Source organism: Apteryx mantelli, chromosome 1 (genome assembly GCF_036417845.1).
Source record: "Apteryx mantelli isolate bAptMan1 chromosome 1, bAptMan1.hap1, whole genome shotgun sequence".
Classification (NCBI taxonomy): Eukaryota; Metazoa; Chordata; class Aves; order Apterygiformes; family Apterygidae; genus Apteryx; species Apteryx mantelli.
Window position 1 is genome coordinate 222,137,019 of NC_089978.1, and position 14,008 is coordinate 222,151,026.

At 46.7% G+C, this 14,008-nt stretch overlaps 1 protein-coding gene across 3 annotated transcripts in view; it reads right to left on the reverse strand.

Moving 5' to 3' along the window:
- Nucleotides 1–14,008, reverse strand: part of SBF1 (SET binding factor 1) — a 99,844-nt gene that overhangs the window by 39,849 nt on the left and 45,987 nt on the right. For all 3 annotated transcript variants that reach the window (XM_067317624.1, XM_067317623.1, XM_067317622.1), the window contains exon 2: nt 4,137–4,222. In XM_067317624.1, the coding sequence (XP_067173725.1) occupies nt 4,137–4,222 (86 nt within the window). The remainder of the gene's footprint in view (nt 1–4,136; nt 4,223–14,008) is intronic.

A 14,008-nucleotide genomic window follows, 5' to 3' on the forward strand; every position in this document is an offset into this window, starting at 1 on the left:
AGCAGCTCTTTTCTCTACTGAGTGTTGCTGAAACAACAGCTGGCTCTGTGAGCTTGTGCCAACACTCAAACTTTGCTGTAGGCAGCCAACTTGAATTTTCTCAGCACCAGAGGTGAAGTAAAGATCTATTGGTCCAGATTAGAGTATTAGATGAGGCTCAACTAAGCTACAATCATTTTACAAAAGCAAAGTGACAAAGGAAGTTTTTCTGCAAGCAACAGAGTCCATTACAGTCCTCTTGAAGTCCAAGATCTCTAGCTCAGGCCTCTAGACCCTGCCACATCAAGCATTCCCTGCCAGGGCCAAGACTAATTGGAGCATTCTCCTTTATGGACCTCTGCTCAAATTCTTCCAGCAATCAGGGAACAAATCTTGTACAAATCTGTTGCACCTTTAAGCAATCAAGGAGACCGGAAGCTGTAAACATGCAGACAAGCATGTTGTGACTGGAAAACAAACGGATTTCACTGTTTTATCTTGGAGAGCACCAGAAACATTAATGCTCTTCAGTGCACAGGAGCCAATAGGAAGCATTGGCATAGACTGGCTCAGGTGCCAGTGCATGCTGGCAGAGACCAAAAGTTTATGGAGGCTTATATGTGCCCAATAGGCATGATGACACAATCTATAATACACAGCAAACACTGGAGTGAAATTAAGACATCAGAAATACTGTGCTGCTTTAAGTAAACCCGTGGGTTTTCTGCTACAGAAGGATATAAAGACAAATGGCATGGATTTTAAATGGAGAGGAGGAATTGTACTAATACACGCTGGAGCTGAAGGAACTGGCAGGTATAACACAGCACAACACAGACTTACAACCACTAGTTTTTGAAGGAATCTCCATTCCCAAAACATGCATGTAACTCAGTACCACCAGAGGCACTGAAATTCAGCAACGCTTTGAAGCAACAGCTATTAGTCACACCTGGAAGCAGTGCTCCCTGCAGTGGTTTCATTTGCAAGACTACAAGGTTCTCATGGTAGCCCTAGGGCCTGGAGATCCTACTCCCTGAGTTTGCCTGCATCAGGCTAGCAAGGGCTGCAAACACAGTCTATGACAGGCTTGACTGCAGCAGCGAAAGTGGACGGCTGTCCTCACCCTCAGCCGTTTGGAGAGAAAGGATGCTGCAGAGGAAGAGAAAGTGTTTACATCCTACAAATCTAGAGCAGACTTCCATCCAAGAAATGAGATATTTCTGGTTGGAAATACTTTCTGTCAGACTGTGAGCAAGAGCGGAAGCTAGAAATTCCTGCTCTCTACACACACCAGAAGAATACATTCTCCCTGAAATAGCTGTTAAAAAGCAACACAGAAGGGACTACCCTGTGATGTAAAGCACTGCAAAATCTCTCAGGGTAGGGGTCCTTCTAATTTTTTAAGTTCCTTTTGTTTCAACCCTACGTGCTGCTCACCCAAAATGCCTCCTGTCAACTTGTGGAAAGCCTTAGAGCCACCACACTGCTTCCCAACAGGACTAGAATTCAATTGTTTAAATTCCACAGATTTTTTGGCTGGACAGTCTGACCCTTGGGAAAAAAGCTTTCCTGTTTTTTGGAACAGTTCCCAAGTCCCCTACAGACAACAAGGAAACACTAACCAGAAAAATAATATATATTTTTGCCTCGGACAAAATACATAGTACATAAGAGTCCAAAATTATGCTGAGATTATGCTGAGCACGTGATAGGAAGAAGAGTTAAACACCATGGCTGAGCCTGATGAACTTGTCACACTTGTGGTGGGAATGCAGCAGGGCTTAACAGCTATTAAGATAACTGAAAATAGCAAAGTATCTGTGATAAGGCAAGAGGGCCAAAGACGGGGATCACAAGGTATATTCAGCCCTGACATGCTTCACTCCACAGGCTGGTTGATCCTGAGCAAGAGTATGCTTGGTAAGCCTTCCTTTGAAAGTATCAACAGGGCCTAGCATGGGCGCACAGCTTTCTGCTAAGTATGACACACTGAGCTTTGGAAGGGTGTCAGGGTGTTTTGATCTGCTTTCAGCACAGCTGTAACCAATCTGAAAGTTCTCCAGCACACACAGGTAAGATGGAGATGACAGCCATCTCTGAACAAGGTCAAGAATGGCAGAGGCGGCTGAGGGCAGAACTCAGCCCAGATAGGCAAGTAGAGATTGTTGCAGATCAAAATTCCAGAAAACAAGGATTACAAATAGCAAAGAGGGGGGAGATCAAACTGCCACCTTAGAAGGCCACTCCTGAATAATGTGCCTTGGACAGCAGAAAGTTGGGACCAAAAATTCCCTTCCAAACCTGCCTTTCTAGTCACCGGTGCCCTCTCCCAGCAGCTCAACAAGCACACTCGGTCCCATCAGCTCTCCTCCAGCCTGACCAGCTCTTCATCATGTGACTATGCGAGCGCATGCAGGATTGGGAGATCTGCAGCTGCTGCTCTGCAGAGGGAACTTGCCAGGACCAAGAAATGAGATGCTAGCTGGGCCACCAGCTCCCTCAACTACCCAAAACGCTGCAAATGGACAACACAAAGCCAGTGATCCTAATGTACGCTGTCCTGAATCTCTGTGATACATCTGCTTCACTCTTAAGGAAATGAGCCCTCACGGTCAAGGTCCAGTGAAGCTTCCTTTCAGTGACGCACTGAGGAAACACACAGAACTGGAAAGGTAACCAAGTGGATTGTCCGTTTCTAAATCAGGTACCTGGGACTACCTAAACCAAAACAAGTTCTCTTGCCATAGATAAATAAATGCTCTTAGGCAAGTTCTGAACACGGATGACTCAGGTTGGGGCCTTGTTAGAACAGGGAGCTGCAATCACTTTGCAACACCTCAAAGGCAGCAGGAAGGGCTCAAGGTGGCATTTCCTCAACTCTCCAGCTTCTCCTCTCCAGGAGGAGACAATGAGGGATGCGAAGCTGGCAGGCATCACTGCACAGTCACGCACAGCCCCTCACGCATCTGTGGTGCAACGCCCCAAAGCAGCAGCCGGATCTCCCATGGGGAGGCTGAATAGCACAACAGGGTGCACCTGGACGTGAAAGGGAAGCAAGCCGTATGCAGCTGAGCTGGCTGAAGACATTCAGCAGGGCACAAGTAACTGCAAAGTCAGAGAGGCCTTGGGGAAGAAGGGTTGTCCACAGCTGTTAGAATAATGCTAGCACTATGAGACTTATAAGGCAGTGAAAGAACTTTTAAAGCCTCATTTGTCTTCAGATTTTGTACTGTGTTACACTTTGGTTAGAAGCAGGGAAAAATGCAGAGGGGAAGAGGAAGGCAGTTTAAAAGGGGACCACAGTTTGCCTGTGAAAAAGGGTATGGATCACTAACACCCCAATCTATTTGCTTTCGCTGGCAGCACGGCACAAGCTCCTTTCCTTCAGAGTCATGAGCAGCACCACTTATGTAGCAAGGGAAGATTTTAAAAGAACTTCTACTCAAATTTAGAAACTCTAAGAACAATCATATTATCCTTGATTAGTTAAAAGCTGGTTTGTGAAGAACCCACACAGTGCCAAATTAGACTGGGTGTGTCATTTTATGGGTATGACCCAGCAATGATCACAACCTCAAAGGACTGCACAACAGCAGGCGAATGTGTCCAGAGGGCTGGGGAAGGGATCCAAGGCCCAGTAATCCTCCTTGCAGAGCAGATGCAAACAGAACACACCCAGGCCTGCAGGAGGGTGAGCCACAGCTGATATTACCAACCCAAAGAGGGGAGCGGTTCTTGGCTGAGTGTTTGAGAAAGGTCTGACAATGGAAGAGCCCTGCTATTAGTGACAGGGCTATTTATATAGACTCTACATCCATGTGGCTGCTCTAGGAAGTGTTCCAGCACCCAGGGCAGTTAATCCAGGAGAAGGGAGGGGGAACAAAACAACCAGGAAGAGAGCCAACACCACACACAGAGCCCACAGCAGTGACAACTTCTGGAACGCTCTGCAACAGCCAAGATGGAACTCAGCACGCTGAAGGAGGTGCACCTGTGGGAACCGCTCTGTTCTGGACTCCCTTGGTTAGACCCTGGAGCTCCTGGCCAAATAGTGCGCACACAGCACCATGGCACGCTGCCCCTGTGGTTACAGCCTGCCCTGCACACAGGCTACACTTCACTGGGGTCCCAGTCCCAAAGGACAACATACTCACTAGTTCAATGCCTTGAGGAAAGGGGTTGTCCTCCCAGTCCTTCTCAGGGAAACGCTGGAGTATCTGTCCCTGTCCATCTCCACTCCCTGCAGAAACAAGAGGGGAACGTTAGAGTACAGGCAGCACGTATTTGGCGGTCATTTCAGCCTCCCAAAAAAGCCAGGCAGAAAGCAACAACAATGGGAAACTACAGCACTACGATAACCCTCCGCACGGGCACAGGCAGCACAGAACTGGCCCTCAATCCCTTCCACAAACACAGCTGTAAGACAGCATTATCCCTATGCCATCTCAGCAAAAAAGAGGCAATTTTAATCAGGTCACCAAAAAAAAAAAAAAAAAATTGTAGATCTACACCTGAAGTTATGCTTCAAGGTGACCACCCCCAACCCAAAACACAGTAGACTAATACTTCAGTGTTCACTAAAAATGAACCAATCTAGTAAAAAATATGGAGATCAGGTACCAGATCTCACATGTTCTGGCTGTTGAACAATTCACAGACTCACTATCTAAAGATGAACAAGTAGGCAAGCAGAGATCTGCGACACTTCTGCTTTAAGTTTAATACTAAAGTTTCCTTCCCTCTGTCTTTAGCATAAGACTATATAAACTGATTTTGAACTGTAATTCACTGCTTATTATCCACAGCTCAGCACTTTGCAATGGATCATGCTGGTCAGTTTTATTTTCTGGTTCCTCTGAACCTTGCAGTTTCCTCAGGGTTTTACATCAACTGAAGTGTCCACTACTGCTGAAATGAGCATTCTCACCCACACCTTCCCACTGGCTGAAAACTAACCCGGATCAAAAAACAAACACAAAAAACAAAACTGTTCAGCCAGATCATTCCCTGATCTAGCTCACCACACAAGCACTGAAACCAGCACAACAGGGAGTGCGCCAGCTCTTCTGATGGCTACGGGCTCTTAGGACAGCTTGAAGTAACTGCAAAACCACGGCCAGGACACACATAACTACTGCTACGTCTGTATAGTAAATTCTGCAAGATCGATGAACTGATTCTACACTGGGTTTGTAAAACTTGCTGCCTTATTCTTTCAGATACTAAGTTGTTTACAGCAAAACCTTGTTCTAGTGGATTAACCCAGAGTCTGTGAATCAGAACACCTGAGAAGGATTTTGTTCCTACCACAGGTTAGGCATAGGTACAAAGCTCGGTAATATCTGTAAAGCGGGACTATCCCGGTCCTCTTGGAGGTCTGCTGAGGGGACTGCTGTATCCACTGCGTTCTCTCAGTACTTCCACCTCCCGCACTGCAAAATCGTCTTTGAAAAGGAAGCCTTTGCTCAGCCCCTCAGCACCTCCCTCCCTCACCCTGGTCCTCCCCAGCTTCAACACCTCCTCCTCTGCTGTCCCTTCAAGCGGCATCTGCTGCCATTAGGAACACAACCGCCCCAGCTCTCCCTCCAGCGCAGCCCGATTTTGGCCACAGGGGCTTTCCGACCTGGGCCCAGCGCCGGGCCATGTAACAGGAGGAGCCTCGCTACAGAAGGCGTGCACCACTGAGGGACTATTTTCAGCACCTAGACCTGTTTCCACCACTCCATTTACCACCAGCCAGCCACAGCTGAATTTAGAAGAACAAGGAATCAGAAGAGATGCCACTTATAGCCTGAGGACCAAAATGGAAAGGTCAGTGCCAAGTTACGAAGAAAATAGTGTCTAGTGTCACGTTAACCAAATCTCCCCCTCTTTGGCCTCTCCCCCGTCCTCAGACACTACTTCCTCTTCAGACATGTCTCATATGCTGCCGTTGACAGCAACGGCCACTTCAAGATACTCATGGCCAAATGCACTGAGTAAGATCTGCCTTCTCAAAGCTCAAATGACCTGACTCAAGCTTTATAGACAGAGAAAGACCCTTTTTAGACAAACACGCCACAAAACAGTCAAATTATGGCTCTCTAATCATCCGCCTTTAGCAAGTCCTCTTATGTATATGTATATATATATATATATATATATATATACACACACACACACACCTTGCTAACAATACTTCACACGTTTTCTCCTATCAGCGACTTTGTACTGCATGCAAATGGTTTCCACCTGCACTTTGCTGGTCAAAATGGAAACAGATACTAGTTCAACCTTTATGCAAATGTAAAGATCACTCCAGAGCAAGACACTTCTGAAGCCTAGCCTTTTTTAGGGCAAGAGGAAGCGTGACCCACTGGGTTTTCTCAAACTCAAATACTGCCACTTTACTGGGGAATATGTGAGCTAAACATATCCTGATTTCAACTACTATCATTAGTAAATCAGCCTCACTTGTGCATTCTGTCCTGCCAAGCTATCGGGCACTTTCCTCAGTTACTTCTGAAGAGGTCTGACCCTTGCCTTCCTACTTCTCATCATTCTCAGCATTCAAACAGCTTGTCTCTGTGTACCAGGCTGTTCTATCAGCATGTTCTTTCCTGCTGAGCTGGACCAGACCCACTGATTCTTCTGCTGTTTCCAATCTGCGTGTCTAGGAAAGCACGTGTGTGCGTGTGAACGTTTGCATTAAAGCAGCTGCTTTACTTCTTCCTTCCTGCCTTCTCCTACCATTAGGTTGTAGAAAGGCCATTAAGATGGAAGCTGACACCTGGTCACTGTTCTTGGGGGCAGCCTGTTATGGTCTAAATTAATGTTACGCTATATTTGGAACTTTATGAGATATTATCATAAACAGAAAATTCCAAACGGGCAAAAAGTTAAATACTCAGCTGAAAAACCATGACAAGATGACCTTACCTCTTGGGATAAGCATACCATAGTGAACACTAGCACACTGGGACCCTCTCCTCCTGGAATGGATGGACCTCAGACTGTCTGGGTTGTGGCCAAGTGGAAAACTCCCCCCTGCTTACTTCACTGACTCTAAATGTCTCCTGACTCCATATGTCTTCTTGACAAGAGGAACCCACAGTGAAAACACTGGAGACAGACTAAACCAGAATTTGATCCTCTGGGACCTCAAGCCACACTTCCAAAATGCTTCCAGTCCCCTGCAGACAGATATCTATCAGCCATACCAAACTAACCCAGCTTCTCAAAATAGTTTGTGGGAAAACAGCTGCAGATCTGCACTGCTTTACATCTCAAGCGCCACAGCAGCTGGCCTAAAGGTATTACAGCTCCAGCCTCCTAATACAGAAGATTTAGGCTGCTCCACAGGCGAAAAGGCTCCCTCTCCAGGGGAAGCAGAAGGGTCTGGCCTACAGGAGAGCTGACTACGCAATCATTCTGCAATGGCTTTTCCAGGGACTTTTAAGAACTGGAACCTTTCTGTGAAGAAGTCTGCTGCAATGACAGAGAGCAGAAAGTAAAAGAAGTGAATTTTCACGCTCTTTTTAGGCACAAGATCTTGTTCGGAACTAAATTCTTTTCTAATACCCGCACTTTAAGCCTTCTTTTCTCAAGAACTGAGATTACTGAAAGCACTGGAGAGTGTTACAGCAAACAATACTGCTTAGCCTGTAAAGCTGGTCTCAGAAATCAGTCCTTCTATAGGCTCAGACATGATTTCCACACCAAGAACCTCAAAAATTTGGTATTATATAATACAGGCGGATGCGAAGCTCAGGCAAATCATCAACACACTAGCAAGATGGGCTTCAGTCTTCTTTCACTCCTTTTCTTCAACAAGAAGGCTGGATGATTGTTTAGACCTGCCAAGAAAAGGCAGGGTAGAACATTTCAAACAACGGAGCGTTTTGACAGTTCACCCCAGGTACAGGTAGATCGACAGGAATTTGATTATTGCTTTGACGTGGTGCGAGCAGAGGATTTCAAGAGCTGCTCAGTACCTCAAAGCTGAAATTATGTTAAAAGGTTTTGCTACTTCAAAGTACCATAAAGCACTTCACGCTACAAGAGCGTCAGCCTGAGGTGTCTCCTTGCAGAACACTATTAACCCACAAAGCACATCCAAGCTATCAGATTCAACCTGCAAGGGGACCTAAAGGTTCTGCTAAGAGCACTTGCTGCTAAGAACTGTGGTTACTGATGCAACACACACAAACTATGCCTACACATGTGCTCCATTAGAGGCAAACCAGCCACAAACCTTGGGCTACATACCTGGTTGCTAATGGTGCTCCTGGACTGAGCAAAGATGCACATAACTCTTGCAGGACTGAGAGTGGTATGAAAAAGTGGCTGGGCAACTACACCAGAAGAAGTACAAGCTATTGCATTAACTAATGTTACTGTTTGACTGATGTGCCAGCGTATCTCTTTGCCGTGTTCAGTTCTACCTGCAAAGCAAGGTGGTGGTTCTTAGCACAAGGAGGCAGGAGCACAGCTGTTGAGTATTTGCCAATAAAAAACAGGACATTCCACAGTGCCTTGAAGAAAACAGAGCAGTCTCTTTAGAGAAGTCCTGCGTGGGAGATTCTCATGTAAAACATGTACACTATATTTAATACAAACTAGCATCTGACTATTCAGGATGACTGGAATAAAAACAACCCAATGCATTCAGCTGCTGTGACAAACTGTCATGAGATAGGGTCAGCAATAACGTGACACGCAGAGTGAAATCCAGGAGGTTCTGGCAGGCTCTGCACTCCTCTCCGCAGCTTTCCAGGGTTACAGGGAGCACATCCCTGTTGCAGTTGATCAAAGCTGAACCAAAGCCAGACCAGACTTCAGCACCTGGCTGCATGACTCCCACGACAAGAAAGCAAAGACAGGAAGCTCCCCCAATTCCTGTTAGCTAGGCAAGCATGAAAGATTTGGCAAGAGCGTGTGAGAGAACAGGCCAAGGCTGCAATCTCTACAAAGCTGTGACAGGCACCCATGGCTGCTCCTGTGACATGCTGAACTGCTCTGCTGAAGGCTGCACTTCAGATTCCAGCGGGCAGACAGCTTGCCTTCAGATGCAGCGTTGCACGAACCCTGGCCGGACTTGCGAGATGCACAGCAGCATGCATTGCTCATGTGGGACCTGCAAGCTGCACTTCAGGGGACCCTAATACCCTACATCCAAACACCACAAAACGGATCAAACTGCACACAAAAAACTATTCTATTTCTTCTAAGCATAAGAAGGAGCTCTCTCCTTTCTCCATACCTCTACTTTTCTTCCTCCATATGATGAAATTCACTATTTAGGCAAAAACATAATTCAACAGTTACCAAAAAAAAAAAGGAGGGGGGGAGGAAAATTTCAGTCAGTAGCTTCCAGATCTCCCAGGCAGATGCAAAGAGGAGACAAGCTGCAGTCACAACAGCCTCTGGAGGATATCTTAGCAGGATTCTGTATTTGCCAGAGATATAAACAGGCAAAGGAGACACATCACAGGGACTGACAACTGCCTACGCCCCAACCAATCCCACAGAACTTTCTGGAAACTACACAGTTCTTGTTTCAAGCACTTCAGCCAGGAAATCCAATATTCTTTTTCACTTTAACATCCACACATATTGCTTCAGTTTCAGATATAACCATTTTAAGAGTGATGACTGATCTATTCCCCCTACTTTGCCCACTCATGTCTCACCCCGGAAGAGCAGTTTCAGAGAAAGGCTCCAGACAAAACCTCTTGTCCTTTCAGTTTCAGTAAAAGAGAACACTCTTGAGATCTTCCCTAGTTCCATGATCTTATTGTCTAGGCTTTTACGTTCATCCCATTGACTTCAGCCTCTCAAAGTTTCCTAAGAGAGGAAAGGATTTAGAATGCTGACCGGATGAGAGAGGAAGGACCGTTCCACAGAATTACAGAATGTTTGAGGTTGGCAGGGACCTTCAGAGATCATCTAGTCCAACACCCCTGCTCAACCAGGATCACCTAAAGCACATTGCTCATGACCATGTCCAGGCAGGTTTTGAATATCTCCAAGGATGGAGACTCCACAACCTCTCCGGGCAACCTGTTTCAGTGCTTGGTCACTCTCACAGTAAAGAAGTTTTTCTTTATGTTCAGACAGAACTTCCTGTGGTTCAGTTTGTGCCCGTTGCCTCTCGTTCTATCACTGGGCACCTCTGAAAAGAGTCTGGCCCCATCCTCTTTACACCCTCCCTTCAGATATTTATACACATTGGTAAGATCCCCCGTCAGTCTTCTCTTCTCCAGGCTCAACAGTGCCTGCTCTCTCAGCCTTGCCTCATATGGGAGATACTCCAGTCCCTTCATCATCTTAGTGGCTCCTCAAACATTTAACATTATTTAACACCACTCTTTACTGGGAACACATACAGGAGCTGAAGAGCAGGGATATTCTAGTCCAGGGATATCAACTCTTCCTTCCAGGAGAGCAGGGAGAAGCTTTGGGGGGATTTATAAAACAATGTAAAGAGGGAGAATGAAGAGGAAATCAGGGATTCAGGATGCAGTCTAGTGAGCCATCCTCAACCTTGAGACTGAAATAAATTTGAATTATGCACAGGTTGGGATTGTGAAGTCAAAGATTTAGTCCTTCTACTTCAAATTCTGACCTAACCCCTACTATTTCCTCAGTATTTGACTTGTCAATATTATTGATGCTTGTTGATAACCAAGGGAAGTCCTCAGAGGCAACCACAGAGACTTGTGTTAGCGAGGTCACAGACAAGACGTGTTATAAGACCAGCTTCAGACTCAGCCTACAAAATCTCAAAGATCCCAGATCTGAATGATCCCAGGCTCATCCCTCTCTTGAAATAGGCCAGTGACTGAGTAGCTGCCAGGGCGATTCAGACTAAGGAAACAGCAGCATACAGGCAGCAAGATCCCTGTTGACACATATATCTGTGACAGCCACCTTCAGATAATCTCCTCCTCTCATTTCGGTGCACCATATGCTGGAGTGTAGCACAATAAAAGGGAATTCAGAGGACTGGAAAGAATCCTTGCTTAGTGGAAGTTGGTTTGCCCCAAGCACTCGTCTAGCACACAATAGGGGTAAAGCCTCCTCACCACTTGCTCCCTGCTCAGACTTATTTTAGGGGGATCTAAATCAATGGCTTTCACTCCATGCTGTTTGCAATAGAGATAGATAGCAGGCCCCACTCTGATCTGGGAGGAGGGTAGCAAACCTGAACGGAATCTGCAGGAGTATAGCACTGCCTTTCAGATGTAAAGCTTCTTTGAACTTTGAGCTCTTGAAGAGTTTGCTACTTTGGGACTATATAATGAGCTGCTATCGGCTCTGGTGTCACACAGATCAGGAATGGAACGTAATTCCCTGATTCAGCGTGGCCAGCACACTTCATTCAGAGACCGGTTATCAAGTCAGCTCCTGCTTGTAGCTTATCATTACGTGAAAACTGAGACAGGCTCTCTTCCTGGAATCAATAACACTCCTTCATCCCTTTGGCACACCTCAATTAAGTCTGTATACTCAGCCCTTCTTAAGAGAGATGAAGAATCTTAAAGCTGGTGTCTCTCAGAGGATCAAAACCAATTTTTAAAAACAAGGAGTGAGATAACATCCTCATAACATCCTCATAGACAAGCTCAGGAAGTGTGGGTTAGATGAGTGGACAGTGAGGTGGATTGAGAACTGGCTGAATGGCAGAGCTCAGAGAGTTGTGATGAGTGGCACAGAGTCTAGTTGGAGGCCTGTAGCTAGCGGTGTCCCCCAGGGGTCAGTCCTGGGTCCAGTCTTGTTCAACTTCTTCATCAGTGACCTGGATGAAGGGACAGAGTGCACCCTCAGCAAGTTTGCTGACGATCCAAAACTGGGAGGAGTGGCCGATACCCCAGAGGGCTGTGCTGCCATTCAGAGAGACCTGGACAGGCTGGAGAGGTGGGCGGAGAGGAACCTCATGAAGTTCAACAAAGGCAAGTGCAGAGTCCTGCACCTAGGGAGGAATAACCCCATGCACCAGTACAGGTTGGGGGTTGACCGGCTGGAAACACGAGGCAACGGGCACAAACTGAAACACAGACGCTTCCATCTGAACATGAGGAAAAACTTTTTCACTGTGAGGGTGACAGAGCACTGGAACAGGTTGCCCCGAGAGGTGGTGGAGTCTCCTTCTCTGGAGATATTCAAAACGCGCCTGGATGCAATCCTGTGCAATGTGCTCTAGGTGACCCTGCTTGAGCAGGGGGGTTGGACTAGATGATCTCCAGAGGTCCCTTCCAACCTCAGCGATTCTGTGATTCTGTGATAAAAGGCAGGGCGTCCAGAGAGAGAGAGAGCTACTGCAATGCGATCAGGGCAAACAGCTACGTAGATCTGACCAGATCACGGCTACTCATCCTTGGGACTCTTCAAGATACTAGATCTTATAACACCACAAAACCAGCTGGAGTATCACTCCTCCTGGTCTTCAGAGGATGTCCTAGCACCTCTGACAATCCTAATGGTCGTTCTTGTTCTGCACAGCGCGACCCTCAGCAGGGCTAGGCAAGAGACCGCCCTGCCCTTACGGCTGCAGCTTCCCTGACCCCAGTAACGCGGCAGGGCGAGCGCGCCACAGTCCCTTCCCCAGCCCCGCTGGACACACCGCCGCCGGAGAGCACAGCAGCCCCGGAACAACATGACAACTGTCTGCTTGGAGACAATAACAGCACTGTTCCCTCGTTACATATTTATGAAACGAGCAAGAAGAATGCCTTTGCTATGGAGAAGAACAAGAGGGCTGTGTGCGGGGCTGCTGGGGCTGGAACTGGCCTGCTCCTCCCTGCCACCACCGGGAGCCCTGGCTCTGGCGCTCCTGGGTGCTCCATTTCTACTCCCGAGAAGAGCCCGCCTGCTTCACGCATCGGCCACACAGACCTGTTATTGCACCCCCTGCTGAACTTCTCGGCCGTGAGGAAAGGAGGGAGAACTCTCCCATTCCTGTCCTTGCTTTGACTCCGATTTAACGCTACTGACTACAGCTCGCGGCAGCGCAGCTCGCTCCTTCCCTTTGTGCGGGAGCCCAAGAGCGCGCACCTTCCTTGGGAACCGGGGAATTATTTTGCTGCCACGTATAAAGTGGCAGACACTGTCTTCCTGTTTGTACGGGGGCTGGCAAGCCAGATTAATAAATAATCTGCACTTTCTCCTTGGTTTTAGTACAATTTCACAGGGCAAGAAACTCAGGAAAGGATGAAGTCTGATCCTTTACCAAGCAGCAAGACAGTCAGACACATGTGCACCAGCAGCACCACTGCTCCTTGCGCACAACCACAAATTCAAGGCAGATTTGAGTCAACAGATGCAGAACATGCAGCCTGACAGCAAATCTGCAGCAGACAACAGCAGGACGACACAACGACTTTCAGCTCTTACAAAGGTGCTTTTGAAGGTGTTTAACGCAGAGGTCTCTACAAAGAAACGAAGTTGCACCTGGAACACTAATTTCTGTCCCAGATACACACACAAAAAAATAGGAACTAAGGCGAGGAAAAAAAAAAAAAAAAAGAGTTCTGTATTTAAAGATTGCCTTAGTGATGTTTGAGGAAGGCAACTCTTCATAAAGACAAAATGATAATACACAGAAGGAAAAATAGTTCAGGATGGGACAAAATGCTACTGATGAAGTGAATTGTCTACGTGCAACTCCAACCAAAATATGAGCATGTTACTGCTGGGTAATTCTCTTACAGCTATGAAACATCTCCCAGATGCAGAAAGAATATTCCAACCTTGGTGACACACTTCACTCCCAGATGAGATCTCTTCCGCAGTATGTCAGTGGAAACATTCATTCCGTAGGCCTGTACACGCTAGTAAGGACCAATTAACATTTTTCCAGATTATAGCACTTCCACTCAAAAGCCATGATTCTTAGAAGTACTTTTGGATGAGCATGTCAAATTAAAGAGCTGCTTAGTAATGAGATTTTTATAGAAGAGCTAAAATTAAAAGCCTCCAAAGAACTGGACAGTGTTGTTCTCCCTTACAGACCTTTCCATAAGTCTATTTTCACACCATTCCTTCT